Source organism: Accipiter gentilis, chromosome 26 (genome assembly GCF_929443795.1).
Source record: "Accipiter gentilis chromosome 26, bAccGen1.1, whole genome shotgun sequence".
NCBI lineage: Eukaryota > Metazoa > Chordata > Aves > Accipitriformes > Accipitridae > Astur > Astur gentilis.
In genome coordinates, this window is record NC_064905.1 from 19,004,321 (window position 1) to 19,023,506 (window position 19,186).

Genomic DNA, 19,186 nt, shown 5'->3' on the forward strand with positions numbered 1-19,186 from the left:
TCAACTTACGAGTACTAATTAGTCACCTATTAATTGCCAGCAAGAGTTGGCTGAAGGTTATTCAGGACTCTTTATCATCAGAGCTGAGCAGCGGGCAGCCTTTTGCCTGAGGCAAGCTCACACCTCCAGTTCATTGCAGGAGAGCCCTGGCAATTCCCCTCTTCTTCCCCCCTTGTCTGAGTAAGATTTTGAGTTTCCTCAAGACTGTAAGAAATCTCACAGGAAGGTTTCTCAGGGGCCTTCATACCCTTTTTGATTCCCTTTCCCATTGGAAAGGCCATCAGAGCTCAAATCAGGCAGAGCATCCCGTGGGGCATTTGCTGAAACAGAGTTGCTGAGGCATTCGCACACCCCAGCTCCACTCTGACCCAAGGGGCCGTGGGAGGCAAAGAAGGAGGAAGACAAGCGTTTCAGTTGAGAAATGGGTGAAATTATCTCATCTTGCCCTCCCAACCAATTCATCCCGACCTGCTTTGATGCCATCTTCCTACAGAGATGAGGTTCCTCTGTACAGCTCTGCCACAGCTTTCTGGGATATTCCCAACAGCAAAGGGAGGGCTCACAGCCTTTCTACAGAGAAATGACCATCAAAAATTATAATACTGCCACTTCTTATGGGCTCAGCTTTGACTCACAGCACAAGTAATGGGGAAGCAGGAATACTGACCAGCATCTGCCTGGTTTCCTCTTTCAGAGATGTGGGAAGCCCACCCAATTTCTCAGCCCATTCATTGGGAAGGGAAAGAGGAAGCAGAAATGAGTCATCTTCTCTTTCTACCACAAGAAGAGTGTCAAGGAGCTGTTGAATTTGTGCCTCCTACTTGCAGCTGGATCGTCTGAGCCCAACACATCTGAGCAGGTCCAGTGGAAGCTGTCCAAGCCCTGGTGTAACAACACGGATCATGTTGGCACATAGAAACACAAAGAAGTGTCGCATTCAAATGAGGGAATGGTCTCCTTTTAGAGAAATAATAGGCTTTTCAAATACAATAGCAAGCCCTTTAACGATGTCTAGAGACAGCTCAAAATAAATAGATATATCAAACAGCCCTGAGCAGGAGAGCACACGGTCCCAGGCTGTACCCAGACCTGAGCTGATGTTGTTGGCACGGCCCTAAGACGTCAGTGGGAGCAGCAGGTCTGAATATGGGAGCTGGATTTCTCGGTGCAGTTCCTGCAGGAATTAGATCACTTTTTGGCCTCCATTAGATTAATGCACATGGCTGTTAGAGCAGCTAAGGCGATGAAGGGTGCTCTGCCTGTGTGCAGCCAGCACACAGCATTGCCGAGGTCTTGGCTCTCTCTTCCTTTGCAAGAGGAATAAATTTGGCACGTTGCTCATAACACGCTCACCGATATCCCGTCAATAATCTTTGTAATAGCTGTAGCTCATTATGAAGAGAATATAGACTTGAATTAGGAGGCTGAATCCAATTAGGCTGAGCTGAATTGCAATGCTCCAGGTCTTAAAGAGACCACGAAAGCCTGATCCCGTTTGAGATGTCCCGTTTACATGCTGGATGCTTGCAAAGAGGAGATTTTGCAAACCCTCAGATCATTTTTACAGCAGTCCTCATTATCCCCATGCCAATTTCTGTCAATCAAAACTGGCACTATAAAATAAATAAATCCCCATACCTCTACCAAGGGGTTGGGAACCTTCTGGAGACTTGGCACTCGTGTCGCGCTGCTTGCCAGTGGGTGAACTCAGCACAAAAGCCCACCGCTATGAGAATAACAAGGCCTTGATCAACTCAGCCTTCAGCACCAAGCCCCGGTCTAATCTAGTGAAATTATCCTCTGTCACTTCTCACCAGGCGCCGGCGTACGAAGGCAGCAGCGTGCCTCGGCAAGCAGATAGCGAGGCTGCCCAGCTCACGGCAGCGCTGTACCTGCCCAAGAAGGGGCAAAACACCCACTGGCTTTTTGTAGGACCAATGTTTGGGTTTGTTGTTTGGGTTTTTTGGTTGTTTGGGGTTTTTTTTTAAAGAAAAAAAGGTGTCAAAACAGACTTTGCTGGCCAAAGCAACTGCTTGATCCCTGGCAATTCTCCAGCGCTGTCTGGCTGACCCTTGGTGGCAGAGAAATTATTCACAACTGGTTGATATAAGGATCATAACCAAGTGACTTCTGAACCCGGTCCTACACAGGTGGGCTTCATAACTGCAGTATTGAGTTCCTCCTGCCCAACTGTGCGTATTGTGCGGACAGTTTTCAAAGCTTGTTATTCCAGGGGAAAAAGCTCATGTCCCTGGAGACATGACACTGGAAGGAGCAGCCGTTGAGCACAGGGAAAGGTTTAGTAGCTGATTTAAAGGAGAGCTAATTTTGCACAGTATGTGCATTTTGAAAGCAAGAGTCTAAAGACTGAAATGATCCACAAGGTAATGCTCTCCTAGGGCATCTGTGATACCAAGAACTTGTAACATGGGGAAAGCAATATCCTGCCCTTTCTACAAACACTGGGAATAGTACACCCCAAAAAGCATTACAAAATTTTAACAACCCCAACACAATTTGATATGTAAAGGCTTCATAAGAGCATATAAAATTAAATGTAAAAGGACACTTATAAACCTCCCATCCATTGCCTATTTGCAAATGTTTCACATAGTTGGATATCAGCATACTTTCTGAATGAACTATAATACTGCTATACTTTTCTCTAAAATTATGTAGTGATTGTTTTTGATATGGGCATTAAATAACTTCAGTTTTCAGGCAAGAAAATGCCCTTTCAATCGCTTTCTCCCTTTAAAAAAAAAAAAAAAAAAGGAAGAAACAGAAGTGAGGAAGACCTCCTTTCCCTGAAAACCAGCTGTGCAGACATGCAAAGCCACTGCACCCTCTGCTGGGCACTGCCGAGAGGAAACCTTTACACAAACTAGACAAGCTGCATTCATTACATGTTGTCCTGTACAAGAGAAATTCATTTTTCCTGAAGATGTCTTCCCAATTGTACAGCACAGATGAAACCACAACATGCCTCAAAGCAGCTCTCATCCCAGTTAGAGATGCCCAGCGGTGCAAATTGTGCTCTGGGTACCAGGAATGATAAATCCAGCATCAGTCATGACTATAAGTGAATGGGCAGCTGACAAGTTTGCTCCCAGCAATAATTAAAATGAAACATCTTTTAGCCTAGGAACCCAAAGCAGCTCAGGGGACAGCCTTGCAGCAGCATGCAGGAGCAAACAGGGGAGATGCATCCAACACTCCTGGTCTGGGCATGTCTGGGTCAGAAACGCCAGAGAGGGGCCAAGCACCCCTCACTGCCCAAGGAGCACCCACCAGCCAGCCAAAACAGCCCAGGGCATCCTCCTCCCTGCACCACGTTTTAGGGATCCACAGCCCTGCATGAGCTCGACTCACCCCACAGCTCTTGGTGGGACATGGTCTACTTCTGAGGGGCGACGGGGCAAAACTGAGAGGCATCATCCAGCTCCTGAGCTGGATTACCGTGGCCTGAGATAAAGCTTTCCGGGTTTTCCATGACAAACCATTCATCCATGAGGCTTTCTAGAGCCACAGGTCTCCTCCAGCTCACAATGCAACCAGCTAAACCAAAGCCATGTGTCCAAGAAGGACCTTGCAAACAAGTAGGAATTTCTTATCAGAGCTGCAGGAGCATGCAGACTACCTGCAGACACTTGATTGTTTCTTAAAAGGAAACAAAAAAAGCTTCCCTAGCCTTCATTGCATCAAAGCGACAAATCCCAGAGAGGTTTTAATTAAACCTCATGCACCAACGGAAGGAAACGCTTAGCAGGAAAGACTGTTTTCCGAGAGAAGCCATACAGGAAAGTTATCAGCAACCCAGGCAATAAAATACAGGGGCAGGGAATGAACTGTGGATTTAATGGCACAAGTAGGAGTTATTCACAAACCCTCTCTTAATGGCGAAGCGTAGCTATCAAACCTGAAGCCCACGTTCAGCAGTGAGGGGCTGATACCACTGGAAGTGGCATTTAAGGTATCGCAAAGCAGCAGTGACATCTCAAAGGCATCAAGGGGAACCCTGGACTTGCTCGTATCCTCAACTCTGAGGTTAGTCGCCCAGAAGCAAGAGTTGCTGCTGGATACTCACTGACAGTTTTTAAACTAAATGGGATGATTTTTCTAGTTTAAACTAGAATTAATTTGGATGACTTCAATAGTCCACTCCAGCTTCACTGTTCGTGGCTCTAACGTAGGATGTGTTCTCACTCAGAGGAGCCTGGGCTAATTTTCTGGCTTGTCAGCATAACCACATCACTCCTCTCTCTGTCATTCCCCCTCTGTTATGTCAAACACGTCGATTCATCCCCATCTCAAGGCTCGTCACAGCTCATCCCTACACTGGCCATCTCCCACATGCTGTCAAGCCATCAGCGCCCACCTCCAATCTGCCAGCATCGCTCACCTTTGCTGCCAACAGCAAACTCTTCAGCTGTCCTCTCCCCTGCTTGCCTGCGTGCAGAAGAGCTCTTCTCCATCACCCAACGACCCTCCTCTGATGTCTCCTGGATGATTGCTCCTCCACGACCCTATGAAAAAGCAGGCTAAGCCCTTCACCCGTGGTGCCGGCCAACGTGGTCTCCCTGCTGGGCACAGACCTCCTTCCGTGGGCTTTCACACAGCCCTGAGCACGAGGGACCAGAGTGACACGAGGGAAATCATCAGCCATAACCATGGAGCAATAAATCACCAGACACACAAACGGGATAACAAATACCGCACAAACTTCCAATTTCTGGCTTTTTTTCTTTGCCGGGTGAGTGACAGTTTAACGATGTCTTCCCATCATTACCAACAGACTTGTGTTAGAAACAAACAAATCAAAGCTCTGGAGCCAGGTCTGCCCCACAGCTGGATTCATGAGCCAGGATCAGCCTCGGCCGAGGCACTGCCGAGGGAAGCAGCTCCTTCGCGGCTTGCCTCCACTCTGGCAAAAGCAGGTATGTGCAATGGAAGTAGGTAAGAGAAATTATATTTAGACAGATACCTACATTTTAGCAGTAGCAGGCTTTTCTACTTTGAACGTTAACGCAAGCCGGTCTTCCTTCTCCGTGCCTGTACTCCAGGCCCAATCCTTTTCCATGGAAAGGCTTGGGCCGAGGAAGGGAGAGAAGCTTCATCAGAACAAACATTTAAGCAAATGGTTAATTTTCCCGAATCAGGACCATAGACTTTAGGAGGCATTACTTGACCTAGAGTCAGCAACTTTTTCCACCAACCCTAAAAATACCCTTGAATGAGCCGTGGAAATACGATAGCTTAAACACTTAGCAGCACTTTAGGCTAGACAGTGGTTTATAATTACACGGTTTCCGTTCAGAGACCTGCCAAGGGGCCATTCCCACACAGTCTTTATTTTAGTGAGGGCAGGGCTCTGCCAGCCCAAAGGTGAGGAGGGTAGGTGGTATCTGCCTTTGCCTATCAGCAAAACCAGTCTCAACTCCTGCACCGCATTTTCTGTCTGCAGCTTTTTAAAAACCAGCGACAGCTCCTCTTCAAGTGTAAAAGAAAATCTGCTGACCACAAAAGCGTAACAATCACCCCAACAGCTGTATCATTTATTTTTATAGTCATCTTTGTGTGCTTTCATATTTAAATATCCAGTATATTGCAGTTCTCCATGCTGCTAAAGCCAAAGTACTGAGAAGTTGTTTGTGGGCTGATCCCAGAGGCTGGGGTACCTGGACAGGGGAGATTTGGGAACCTGGGCAGCACAAAACCTCTTTTGCAATTTTGAATTTAACTATTTGAAGCGAGGTAAATGTCTCCCTCCCTTCTTCCAAATGAACGCAAAGGTGCTGGAGCACAACCTTGGATGGCAGGAGGTGCAGGGACAAAGAGATATTGCAATGAAGGAAAAACAAAGCAACTTTTCCATTTCCGCCCACGAACCTCAGCCACCGGGTCAGCATTTCGTGTCAGATGAAGAGCACCTCCCCAGAGGAGGTAAGGGACTCATTCTGCACTACACACTCCTTCCTCATGGGAAGCACATGGGCATGGGAGGGATTGCACATGGGCATGGGAGGGATTGCACATGGGCATGGGAGGGATTGCACATGGGCATGGGAGGGATTGCACATGCAAAGCAGAAAAAGAAAGAGAAAAGAGCAGGCAGCAGCTGCACACACCAGTTCATCCCGGTCCCAGTGGGCACACGCTGACGAGCATCTCCGTAAAACCCAGCACTGGGGCTCGGCTTCCCTTAATCAGACAAGAAGCAGTACAGGTGGCAAATATATATCCACACACACACTTAGAGACATTTTGTCTCTATAGACACAGATATAAAGATCCAAGGAGATAAGGACGAGCTGCTCGGCAGGACTGCAGCCGCCTGCTTTCCATCAGAGGGCAGTGGCAGCTCAGCCATTTTCATCGTCCCCTGCGCAGTCCCGTTCATCTCACAAACGCCTTTATGTTCTGGAGGACGAGTACTGCCCTTCCCTGTTTCTCAGGGTGTCCAAAACCAAGACCTGGCTGTGATCAGGTTTCCACAGGCTTCTCCTGGATAAAGCCAGAGATGCCAAGAGGAGCTCTTGCTCAATAGGTTTTTTGGAAGAAAAAACACAAATAAAATCCTAAAATACTCCCAAACCCAGCAACAGGACACGAGCAGAGACAAGGCCACTGAGGGAGAATACACAGAGAGTGACCATTTCCCTGGGACGCGAGGGACATCTTAGGGCCGATGCACCTCATCCCATTGCACCCTGCCACGCTGCCGGGGACCCGGGACCCCAAAGAAATTTCTTTCCGCGAGAGCCAACGGGAAGCTCTGCCCAGTAAAACTGCAGGGTTTAAAGCTAAGAACGGACTAAATTAAAGAGTGGGTGCTGAGACAGACAAGGGTGTTCTCAGCTCATGCACACAGCACCTTCCATTGCTCACATTAACTAATAAAAAAACAACTGTGTTTTTCTACAGTACGGTTTTTTTGAGGAACCACAAACCCCTTCTTTTCCACAGGCTGAATGTTTCTAAACTATTTCCCACAGAACTCTGCAATAAAGTCTCTCTCTAATTATACTCATTAGTTAAATTGGGTTTCATTACCATCCTTTCCCTCAGTGCCCACTACACCAGCTGGATGCTGCATTTCAGGAACCCATTACATGCTAACAACAAAAATGTTTCCTCTTACAAAAAATAAGAAATACTAATTAAAAAAAAAGACTTTTTGGTGATAAACTAGTTCCTATTTCTTTAAAAGTCCAAGATGTTATCAGAGAAGGGGAGGCAGATGAAACAGCTGCTTTTGGACATCAGAGTGCTCTCTAGAATGCCCTGTTCTTCCAATTATTTTTTTTTAATAAGCATAATTAACAGAAGCAATAAGTTGTTATCCGCATAGACAGCTTTTTGATTAATTCAGGCCCTCTTTTATGCACTCAGCAGTCTCTGGGAAACATGGGCAACACAACCCAGCCCAGCAAGAGGGAAAGTGTGCTGGCACATAGGATTACAGCTCATCACCTCCTTGAATGGCTCATGCGTGGTGTTTGCCACCACCAAAAAAAAAAAAAAAGAGAAGAAAAATAAGACGTTGACAATAGACATCTGCAGTACCATGCCTCGGGGCTTACTTCCCTTAATTTCATGTTAGAAATCGAACTAGAATCTTGCAAAACCTGGATATTTCCAAAACCTGACATTTAGGTAACCAAACTGCCCTTTCTTCTTCACTGCAATCTACCCATACCCAGGGATTTCACTCTATTTGAATCTGAGGGTCTTTTAAGCATATTGGGGTGTTTCAGGTTGTACTAACTGGCGGATAGAAGAAAATGAGAAGGCTCCTGTCTGTTAGGTTTATATGCTGGGTAATTGTGGTAAAGCAAAAACCAGAGCAGGCTGTGAGCTTTGGCGTATCTTTGTTATCAAAAGCTCAGAATTGAAGGGGTAGGAGCAAAGAGCATTTTTAGTATAAGTTAGTTGGGAATTCACAGCCTTTACAGCATTGCCAACAAAATCAGTCATGCCTTGATACTTGGTAAAAGAGAAAGGAAACTATTACAGCTATTTGCATCCCTTCCATAACAGGGGAAAAAAACCCTTCATATTCCTAAGTGACAGGCTGAGTCAAACACTTCCTCTTTAATGAAAACTTTATTAGATCCCAGCATGGTTACAATTTTGGAAATTGCTTTTAGTGAGTTTCATGAGCTTTGGAGCTAGGATTTAAAGTCATTATCTTTTAAATTTAATCTTATTTGAATTACATTTAATTTGATTGCACTGTGGTGCTTACTTGCATACCAGTAGTTTACCATTTTGCTACTTACCCCTTTGCAAGCAAGACACCCACCTCCCCCAGGTGTTACCCCCAAACACAGCACAGTGGGTATTCATAAACCACAGGGTGTCCTGCAAAGCCTACAAAGCTGCAGTGTTTGGGGGTTTGGTTTTTTTTCCTCTCCAGACATACATGCTATCTAGGCTTTGCAGCTACTGTTTAAGAGGATTGCTTATCCCATACGCACATTTTACTTCCATTTCTCCGTGGCTCCAGGCACCACATGAGACGAGGAAAAGCTCTGTCCTGCCTCACTTACCTCCCACGCAGTTTTCACCATCTCCTCCGCAATGAATAAGTCCTACATTGCAAAAGCTCTGCCCTTGGTTTTGCTCCCCCTCTCCTGCTTTAACTCTTCCACACACCTGCCATCAATGCAAAGTTAAGTAACCGCCAATCGCTTCCACCTTTCTGCGACTGGTTTTTCTGCAAAGAAAAAAAAACCAACAACTTTGGCTACAGCTAGCAATAAGCAAAATGGGAAGGAATTGTTAGGTTGCATGCGTTGCTTCAGTCCTCGGAATGGTGTTCTGACACAGAATAAGGCTGTAACCCCTGTGAAATGCAGCGTGGTGGGCACGGAGAAGGTGAGCAAAGCATCCGCTTCTCTTGCACAGTTCACACAAAATCTACATTAATTACTCTTTACCTCCCTGATCGTTATCTCAGAGTATAACGTAAAACGTCAGCAAATAATTTAGTCTTTACCATGTTTAATTCACTCAATTAGCCCTGTAAAAACTTTTCAAGTCAGTTAGCAAAATCAAAACAGAGCCAAAAAATGTCACGGAGGGGTACAGGGAGCCATGCCTTGCAGATCTTAACAGTCTTCCCATCCTCCACACACCAGAAGCGGCAAGGCAGTAGTTTATTAAAAGACCCTGGAGAAACAAATATCCAACCTGGGAATCCAGATTTCCAAAAAGCTCTTAACCCAAATTTCCCAGGGTGACCCAAGGGCAGATGTACATTTTCTATAGTCTACGTGGCCAAGTGTATTGGTGACGCTGCTAATTTAGGGCGTGAACCGAAGTTAGCTGTTGTGGCTGCTCCCATGAGTCAGGGGAATATCAGAGGTGGCCGAGAGACCTTACTGTGGGGTTTGAAGAATGCCCTTGAAGCTGGTGGGTTTTCCTGTTGCATCTCACCATGGCACATTTGCCTCTGCTGCACTAAACTAAGCCTGCAACTTGAAACGGGACGGGCTGTGAAAGTATCTGGCCTTCAGGATATTTCTTAGTAGCAGATTAGGAAAAAAACTCATTTTCTGAGCTTCTGAGGAAATGCACAGAATTACTTCACTCCTTTTCTCCTGTTTGATCTTGATTGGTAGGTCTCTAACAAAATCAGTAGTTAACAAAATTAATTTAAGAAATGCAATTTTATCTGGATTGGTTTAGCTGAGCCCTGGGCATGAGAAGCATTGAACAGAACACTAGGTACTGTCATATTTTTTCCTACATACTCTGTCTAAACATATAATTTCAAAGCGTTACTGCCAAATAGGTTTTTCCCCTCTCTGCACAAAACATCTGATGAGCAGGAAAACAGTAAACCAGGAGTCTTTCTTCTGGTGAAAGAACTCACGCAGGGATTCAAATGGGAGCGTGGGGCGTAGGAAGGTGGCAGCAGGTTTAAAACCCCTCGTGTAGCAGGACTGGCGCGACTCTCCTCCTCATCTTGCTCATTTGGAGCGGGCTGTGTGGAGCTGAAACATCTCGCGGGGTCTCCACCAGGCGATGAAGCCCACTCCAGCCAGGCTTCAGCTGGGTTCAGGTGTTGGCTTTGTCCAAGGCAAGCTGTTACCCTGTCACCGTTATTATATGACAGACAAAAGTGACATAGTTGGGTGACACGTCACTGGGGAAGGGGAAAGGAGAAGGCAGCACATGTGTCTCGAAGACATCCTGGTGGGATCACTTTCTTCTCCAGTGAAATACAACTTCTGTCCAGTGGCATCCACTGGCTGCTGATATTTCCATCTCCGGCAAAGATGGGTTTGAATCCTACGCAGCAGAACCGCTCTCAGTTCTGTTTTGGGATGTAAGGCCAGTCTTCACCCATTTGTTGCCACGAAAGACAGACAGCAAGGGCACAGCATTCCAGCTGAGACCCCCGACCCAAAGCCATATCTAACCTGGGCTCTCAGTTTTTATTGCACCGGGAAGCAAAACGGTCAGTGGCTCCCAATGGCACAGGCCGGGTGGCCAAAGAGCCGAGAAGACAAACAACTTCCAGCTCCTGGCTGTAAACCAGGGCATCGCATTCCCTCCCTTCCCAGAAACAACACTCGAGGTAGCCTTGTTCGTGCTCCAGTGTTCTCTTCTTCTTCTTCAATTTCCTGTAATTTTGCTCAGCCACAATATTATAGGGTTCATAACATTTTCCGTTCAGGCACAGGGAAGATTGTAAACATCTGTCTCTCCCACTGTTAACGTTGAAGGTTCATCAGCAGCAACATGGCAATATCTGGGATGCATTAATGAAGCTAGCAAATAAAAACAGGGCGCAAGGGTCTCATTTCACAGATCGCCTAATCAGATTTTTCCAGTGTGATGCTGGGTGTGATGTGTGGCACAGAGCTGCATCCACCTGGCTGAACTTCTTTCCGTGAAGCAACAGCCACGGTGGGAGGGCAAGGTGGCACCCATGTGCTCAGATATTTTTGTCAGTTCATTTGAACTCTTTTCCCCTTCTCCACCCAAGTTATCTTGCTAAACATCAGGATTGTGCAACAGGCAGGAATAGTTACAAATTGTCCTTAAAATTTGGGTTTAATATTCACAGTTTTGTTGTAAACAAAAACACGTAGCTGCTATTGCTAAATAAGTTGGAGCCTCTACACTGCCAATTAGCCAGGCTGGTGGTACACCTCGAGGGCTCCTCGGTTCTTGCTGTTGGCCTGAATCTGCAAGCAAATAACTAAGGCCACATCAATTTTCTGATTGGCTGGAAAAATTTGGATACAGCCTCTGTTGGGATGTATAAATAGGAGGCAAAGTATTTTAGACCTTTCACTTTGAAAGCAGAGCTCTCAAGGCACATGAAAATGCAGAGAGTCACAGCAGTCATACTCGTGATTGCGATCTCCAGTGGTGAGTTAGCTGAATTTTAGTAAGCATTGCTCATTGTAGCTTGCCTTCTTTTTCTTTCTCTGTTTTGTTTTTTTTTGGTTGGTTGGTTTTGGTTGGTTTTGGGGGTGTTTTTTGTCTTTTTTTTTAATGAGGTGTTTCTGTAAGGATTTAGGAACTGATTTGCTCTCTGCCATTTTTTACTTTAGAAAATAGAGTAGTTTCACTGCAGAGAAACCTCACCAGAAAAATCCTTTTCAGATATGGTAAAGAGTTGTGGCAAAATTTTGTTGGAGTAATAACGTTGATTGAATAAGAAAGAATCAGATGAGGCGTATCAATTACTAACAGCATGCATGTTTTCTTAAAAGCCTTTTACTTAAAGACCAGCCTGCTGAGCATAGAGCGTTCCCAGAGATGTTTCTGTGTTTAATGTCATCACCTTTGATTTCACAAAGAATACACAATTCTCTAGAAGAAATGAAGACTACCTAGAACAAAGGGCTGTTTTGCTTGAGGAAGGCATTAGAGATTTCCTGCACCCTTTTAGCACCAGACCTTCGGTGCCTGTTGCGCCTGTTACACATTATTTCCCCTGTTTGTGTATAATCCCAGAGCCCAACCGGGATGGTGCCTGCCGAGCTGCTCACACATACGAATAAACCTCAACTTGTTGCTTCTTACTAGGCCAGCCCCATTCTTCCTAAAGCATCCTATGGGAAACCCTAGTAGGTTTTTTGGGGGGGAGCAGGGCTGTTAGAGGCTTGCAGAAGGTACCAAGTCAGGAGCTGCCTTTCTCCCCTATCCTATCCCTGGGGATGTAGGATCCACATGGGGTTGACTGTGGGTGATGATAGCTGGAGTCTGGAATAAAAAATAGGAGGATGGTACCTTACCGGCTGCTACTATGAAACAGTAATATAGAAACGCTGGGAGATACAAAATGCAATTAGTTAATTTTGACTGGATTTTTGATTGTATTTTTGACTGGATCCCACATTAGGGAATAGGAATGGACTCAGTGGGTCTCTCTCAGTGTTATTTTTCACACTTACAGTTCAGTACCCCAAGCTCCTGGGTGCTTCAGGTCACCTCCCAGGCAGAGAGATCCCGTAGCTCCAGCCCCGCGCCTGCCATGTGAACGCAGCACAACACGTCTGCCCCGGGCAATGGGAGAAGAGTGGGTCACTCCGTGATGTCCCTTCCAGATTTATTTGTTCTGCATTTTTGGTTCGACGTCGCTGCTTTGAGTACTCTCAAACACCACTGGACAAAGCATAAAACAAAAAAATGCTGTTTCATTGCATCCCTAAAATTAACTTGCATTGAAAGATCAACAACTTTCTAGTTCCCTGAAGCCTGATCCCTGGTTACAGAAAAGTCCAAAGGGACCTTGCTATTGATTAAACTACAGGGGCTGGGAAATTCCCTTTCTAGCTTGTGGGTTTCATCTTCTGTTCTTCTCTTTTCTTCTTTTCTAGCTACTGCAGCACAATGGGCGAAAATCTGCTCAAGTCAACCCGCAAACAAAATCAGAGGCTGCGACTCCAAGGGCTGTGGTGGATTCAATGACCCCAGGTCCTGGGCTGGGATGACGGGAGATGGCTGTGCTTGAAACTTTCTTAAAATGGAAATAAGCATGAAAAAACGGGCGAGAGGAGGGTTTCTAGCTGGCAAGGCGCTCTGCCGCGGGCTAACCTGCCTTGCTCTTCTTCTTCAGAGGAGGGAGGAAGCACAGAGGAGTGGACGTGGTGTGTGAGGACGGCTCGGTGGTGTACGCACCCTTCTCGGGGAAGATTGACAAACAAGCCAGGCCCTATGGAAACGGCAATGCCATTGACGACGGAGTCCAGCTTTCGGGATCAGGTACCCGAGCTGAAAGGCATGCGTCTTGCAAAGCCTGATAGCGAAACGCTCCGATTCGTTTATAGAGCGTTACACTGAGCCAAAAATCATGAACCCAACCCAAACTGCAGTGTGCTTGCCTGTGAATCCAAGTGATAACTGTAACTTTGAAATCCAGGTTCTGTTAATGCAGGAAAATTGATTGAAAGGATTACAGCATTTCACCTCTATTAAAAAAGGTCAAAGGATGAAGCTGGCCCCATTGCACATTTTCGATAACTAAAGGAACAGCCTCAGACTTGCTCATCCAGTTTTACCCACCTTAATCCCCTTCCCCACCCTCCTCCATGTTAATGTATTTCTTTTCCTATTCTCTCTTCTTGATGCTATAGGAGCATCACAGCATCTTCTGTAAGTTTTTCTTCTGCTGAATCTCCTTGTCATTTTATTGTCATTTGTATTTTACTACTGAACACTATGACTTTGCCAGACTTTTAAACTGTTTCATAGGAACAACGGTTTCCCCCTCTTCTCTCTCCCCTGTTAACAGGATTCTGCATTAAGATGTTTTATATCAAACCTGTCAAGTACAGTGGCCCCATCAAGAAGGGAGAGAAAATCGGCATCCTGCTGCCCATGCAAAGGGTCTACCGAGGAATTACATCCCATGTCCATATCCAGAACTGCGACTTAACAGATCCTACTCCCAACCTGTAAAGGGGCAGCTGCACAGCAGGGGCAAAGCCTTCAGCCCCCCACTTGTGTATTCATTAAGTTGCTTGGGCATAGGTAGTCACTCCAGTAAAGTGGAAGCCACTAGCCTCAGGCAGTTGTTCCACCTAAAACGTATCCGTGAACAAAATGCTGGTGGTTATCTGAATATAAACAGCCTCGGAGTAAGGTATAACACACGCTCTAAAGCTGCTATCGTACCCCACGCATCCCTACGCGCGTAGATGAAGGCTGAAGCAGTGGGGAACGGACGAGGGGCTGGGACGTGGTGGAATCTCGGCGCTCAGCGGCACCGCAGGGAGCCGTGCTGCAGCTCACTCGTCTTGGACTTCTCTGCTCTCTTTGCAGCCAAACATGAAGATTTCTTCAAGAAGCCAGAAATTTCACTTGTGCTTGCATATGGAAAATCATGTTATTAAAGGGCTGCTTCACTACAAATTGCTTTGAATTTCTTTGGTGCTGTCACAGAGTTTGGGCTGGGTTCTGCTTTTTTAATGCAGCTGGGGAGAAAAAACCCGTATAAAGCGGAAATCCAAATCTTTCCTGGGGCCCATGACCAAAAACATAAAACAACATTAATGAAGTAACTCATTCCTTTTCCCCAGACTCCTGCTTTAGGATTGCCTTGGCACACCCAGGTTTCTTTTTATCCAAGTGAGGCACTTCTTTCCATTAGTAAATCAGCTGAAAACTTTCCCGGGACAACAAGTTCTTGTTAACAGGACAGGGCTTTTCAGGCCAAGGCTACCAGCATGCTACTGGGAGTCTCAAGGGCTAAAGTGGTCTACAAGTGCAGTAGGCTCACGTATTTATTAATGCAACTGCACCCGCAGATAAGCAGGGAAGCTCCTTCAGTGGGAGCTGTGTCAGTCCTGAGAGCAGATGTGTTTTTTTCTAAGAAACTGCAGAGAGATGTTTGCTACATCTCCGAAAAGTGCTTAACTTGCTGTGTTCTGTTCACCTTCCCCAGGAACCACTGTAATTTTGCTATGAATGAAAAATCAGCACGTCCACATAAATATAGAATCAAAAGCTGCAGGGGCAGATAGCACCCAGACATTGAAGGCGAGTCAATACAATTGAGTTTGCTGTGAAAATAAACTTCTCCTCATACTGAAAGCAGAAACATTTCAGCAAAAGTCCCCAGTGTGCTCCAGTTTGGACCAATTTTTTAAATTTTCGCCGTGAAGTTGGTTGCCCGAAGAAAAGAAAGACTCCCACCTAAGTTTCACTTGGTTAAAATCCCAGGTTTAACCCAGTTGTCAACTTCCCACATGTAAAAAGGGAAGGTCCCAGTCAAGCCCCACTTTTGCATGCAAATCCTAATGAAAGACTGAGCTGACCTTGCTGACTGAGCAGGGCTCTGAGCCTCCAGCCAACACACCAGCCTTGCTCCTCTACAAATAACATTTTCCTCTGTACATTAATGACAACAGCTCAGCACTTTCCTGGTGCGTCCCCACAGACAGGTTTCACAAACCTCTTCAGGGAGCTATTATTTAATCCGAGTTTTTCCAGCAGCACAAGGTGCAGTGCTTTAGTGCAGGGATGCGGGATGCTCCTGCAGGTGCCCGAGAGAGGTACGGGGCAAATGCTAAAACTTCCAGTTTTAGCTGGGGCTTGTCACCCAGCAGCAGAGAAGAAAAAGTAAATATTACTTTCTGGTTTAGGTTATAGAGCAGTTGGAACAAACAGTATAAGTAAATCCAGCTTTATCTTTTCAGTCTAGTAAAAAAAAATAACTGGCTGTAGAGGAAGGGAAAGTAAAATTTGTAGCTGACTCGGGAAGGAAATAAAGGGCTGGTAAAATACACATTTCTAGAAATACTCAGGGTGAGGGGAAAGGGTGCTGGGGGAAGTAACAGGGGCTACTAGGCTTTTCAGGAAAGAGTTAGCAAACTCGGGCCATGCAGAATTGCTTTGTTTCTGCACCAGTTCTGCGGGGATCCTTTTCCTCGCTATCCCTTTTATTTTATAAATTTGTAAGACAAGGTCCCAGACTAACTGCCTAAGGCTACAACCCAAATCTACCCTATACCCATCTATCTCCCCAAGCATTAGAGGACTTTTGGAAGATTCAGCCAGAGCTTTGTCCTCCCCACAAGATAGGATGTAGGTAGCAAAAAAGATTTTATTTTGTGTTCCTCAATCCTCCTCATTAAAACCTGCCTAGCTCAGGCTTAGCAAGTATGTTAATAAAGGCAAAATAAATTCGAGATGGAGTCTTCAATCAGAATTGCGCACTAGAACAACTTCAGCTTCATCTTCTGCTCATACTTAGCAAAGAAGAAAGCCAACATATTCAGATCTCCTACAGCCTGCTATCTACTTAAAATTACCTGCCCAACCATGCTTCTTGGCCGATGAGCTAGCGCAACCTGCTGATTTTCTAGAGATACTACAATATAAGTAAGCCTTGTACACAAAGCTTAGTTAATCATTGAGGCAAAATTCCTCTTGTTTCAGCCTTGACAGTGATCAGAAGGCTGAATAAAGAGCGAGTACAATTTGTTTTACGTTGTTCCAGCTGGATTTTCACCATGAAAGCCTGTGCTGCTAATTGCACAAGTTCTTCTACAGTTAATTTTTAAAACCTATTTCATTTTATGATTAGCACAAAGAATATTACTCATTTTTCAGAGAAAAGCTTTTAAGGTTCTTTAATAACATATTGTACACAGATCGGCTGGGAGGTGAGTGCTCAGCATTAACATGTTCCCACACTGAACATGCCAGGCTAGCCAAGAAGGACAAAGCCACTTGTTCTGTAAGATATATTTAGGAAGAGGATTTACCTTTTCAACTGCCTGCTAACAAGCCTGGCAAACCTACAGTCACGATACTGTGACTTTACCAAGAAATAAGATGTGCAGCTCTCATTTATCCAATTCACTGGGGCTGCAGCCACACAGAGGTTGCAAAGAGGAAGAGCTTTATGGACAAAATCGTCAGGTTTTGGACATTGGTTGAATGCCACCGAGCTGAAATATGTGTAAAGGAAAAGACGGAGAAACCAGCCCTCACTTGTGGGCAACCGAAGGAGGATGGTGGTACAGCTGGAGGGAAACCACAGGCCTTGGCTGGGGGGTTGGATCTGCTCTGGCTCAGGGTTTGGCCCTGGCTTTCTTTTGGCCCTGACCCTTTTTGGCTCAAAGGGTCCACTACCATTGCCAAGGTGTGTGTGTGTGTCAGTTTTCTGGCTTTTTTCTCCCAAAAACCTTATTCCATCATTTTACCATCTGACTTTTGTCACTAAGAGATGTTATAATAATTAATACGTTAAGAGGGACTAGTCTAACATTTGCAAGGTTTATGGACACATACGTGGCAGGTACCATCTATCCAAAAGCCCAGAGTCACCCTATCTTTGGAAAGGCTGAGTAGCAAAGTAGGGATTTCTCCTGGACAGCATCAGGCTTAACTCATTCCCTGCCTGTTAATATCAGCCCAAACACTCACATTTGCCTGCTGCACTCTTGCTCAGTCCATAACACGACCTCGAAGGGGCTTAACGCAGCCAGGGAAGTTACTACTGACATGAAAGGGGCAAACCAGGGAACTTGCACCATTCATGCAAGAGAAAGAAGTCAGCATTTCCCAAGCCAGCCCACTTGCTCTCGGTGTGCTCCTTGCAGTGCTGCATGCTGGCTCCTCTCCATCTCCTTGCCCGCTGCCCACCGCAGGGAAGGAAATGGTGCAACTGCATCTCCCAGGGGCTGTGCAACACCAGCCGGTCGTTCCATATCCTTCTGTTAGTGTGTGCTAAGCAGCCAATTCATGCCTTTCACAACTGCACCTACCAACTGTTATATCAACTCCGTTGCCCAACACGGGAATCCCACCAACTTCGGTTCAGAGCTTCCTCATGCCCAAGGTGAGAGGTCTGCACCTTCCAGCTCGCCCAGAAAAGGTGGGAAACGCACCGAGAAATCCCAACTGCAATATCATATACTTGAAAACTGGTTTACTAATACTTTACCAGAAGTGCATTAGATATATTAATGTAGCAAATGACATTTTGACACATTTTAGAAAGAACAGAGCAAGATATGATGCTGTTAAGATCTGTTATGGAGAAAATATAAGAAACATACACAGCTATGAGCAATTTGGAGTCAGCTCTGAGATGGAAAAAAAATCGCAAGGAACAGGTACCTTAGAGCCATTTTACAAAGTACCAGACTACAAAACAGGACTCAGAAAAGTTTCTTCAGCATCTGTGCACCTATAACGCAGTTGTACTTCTCTCCTCGTGCCTACTAGCTTGGCTGGCTTTACACCCAGCCTTTTCTTCACAGGACTTTGTAGAGTCAACTGAGATGCTGCAATTCCTTCCTTGGTAAAATTAGGAGCATGTGATTTCACAAAAGCCTGTAAAAACTGTTAGCTTTTCAAGGCAGGTCTGCCCCAGGTAAAATTTATATAATGACATACTTCAAACTCCACTAGTGCAAACTAGCAGTCAGGAATAAATAAGAATCATTATTGCAGGAACCCCACTGGAGACCCCTCAACTGGGAATGGCCAGGCACCACCCAAATAAAGTCTTTATTTTTAAACAGTTTTGTTTCCAGTAGGAAAAAAAGCTTAGAGCAGCTAGTATCAAGCTAGCCAAGCTCAGAAATACTTTACTACCTCTGTGCTATGAAATCTTCATTGAAAGATGTCACCCATACCACCTCCCTTGCTGATTCTCTCTGTGAAGGAGAGCTGAGGGGGTTTTGCAGAGAGCTAGCACCAAATGAAGGAGAGTAAGCCTGGAAAGCTGGAAAAAATATTACAGGAGCTCTCCCAGCTTACAACGACGAAGGCTGTTTCTGGCAAGGGTCACACAAACCCACCGTCTTTCAGTTCAGGACTAAGCAGCATCACTAAATCCTGAATACCCAATGAGAGCTCTTACCAGCACCTTGTATCATTTGTAAGCCTAGACTCCATTATGTCAAGCAAATTACAACCAAAAGCCCCATCAAAGCTAGATTGAGGGGACATAACATTTATATAAATATTTATTTGGTGGCTACAAGTATGAAAAACAGCAGTTCTTTCTGGCAGGATGGGGGAGAAAGCAGCAGGGGTAAAATCAGCAAAGCTGCTTGTAATAAGCCCAGGGAGGGCTGAAAGATTGTTTGGGGGTTAAGTATTGGCTGTAAAAAAAGCTTGGAACCACAAGTGAAAAGTTTGTCTCCAGCTGCTTGTTCCGTGGAGATTTTCAGAAAACAGAATGTACAGATGCTCTTTGCAA

At 45.5% G+C, this 19,186-nt stretch overlaps 1 protein-coding gene across 1 annotated transcript; it reads left to right on the forward strand.

Moving 5' to 3' along the window:
* The first annotated feature begins 11,165 nt into the window (after nucleotides 1–11,165).
* On the forward strand, nucleotides 11,166–14,367 carry LECT2 (leukocyte cell derived chemotaxin 2). The gene is made up of 4 exons (XM_049829961.1): nucleotides 11,166–11,388; nucleotides 12,846–12,942; nucleotides 13,085–13,230; nucleotides 13,760–14,367. Exons 1-4 carry the CDS (start codon nucleotides 11,337–11,339, stop codon nucleotides 13,924–13,926), a joined length of 462 nt encoding a protein of 153 aa, XP_049685918.1. The 5' UTR covers nucleotides 11,166–11,336; the 3' UTR covers nucleotides 13,927–14,367.
* The last annotated feature ends 4,819 nt before the right edge of the window (nucleotides 14,368–19,186 follow it).

Coding starts and splice junctions, on each gene's coding strand:
- LECT2 (XM_049829961.1), top strand. CDS start 11,337: ATGAAAATGCAGAGAGTCACAGCAGTCATACTCGTGATTGCGATCTCC. Junction 12,943..13,084: donor GGTGGATTCAATGACCCCAG/GTCCTGGGCTGG, acceptor CTTCTTCTTCAG/AGGAGGGAGGAAGCACAGAG. Junction 13,231..13,759: donor AGTCCAGCTTTCGGGATCAG/GTACCCGAGCTG, acceptor CCCTGTTAACAG/GATTCTGCATTAAGATGTTT.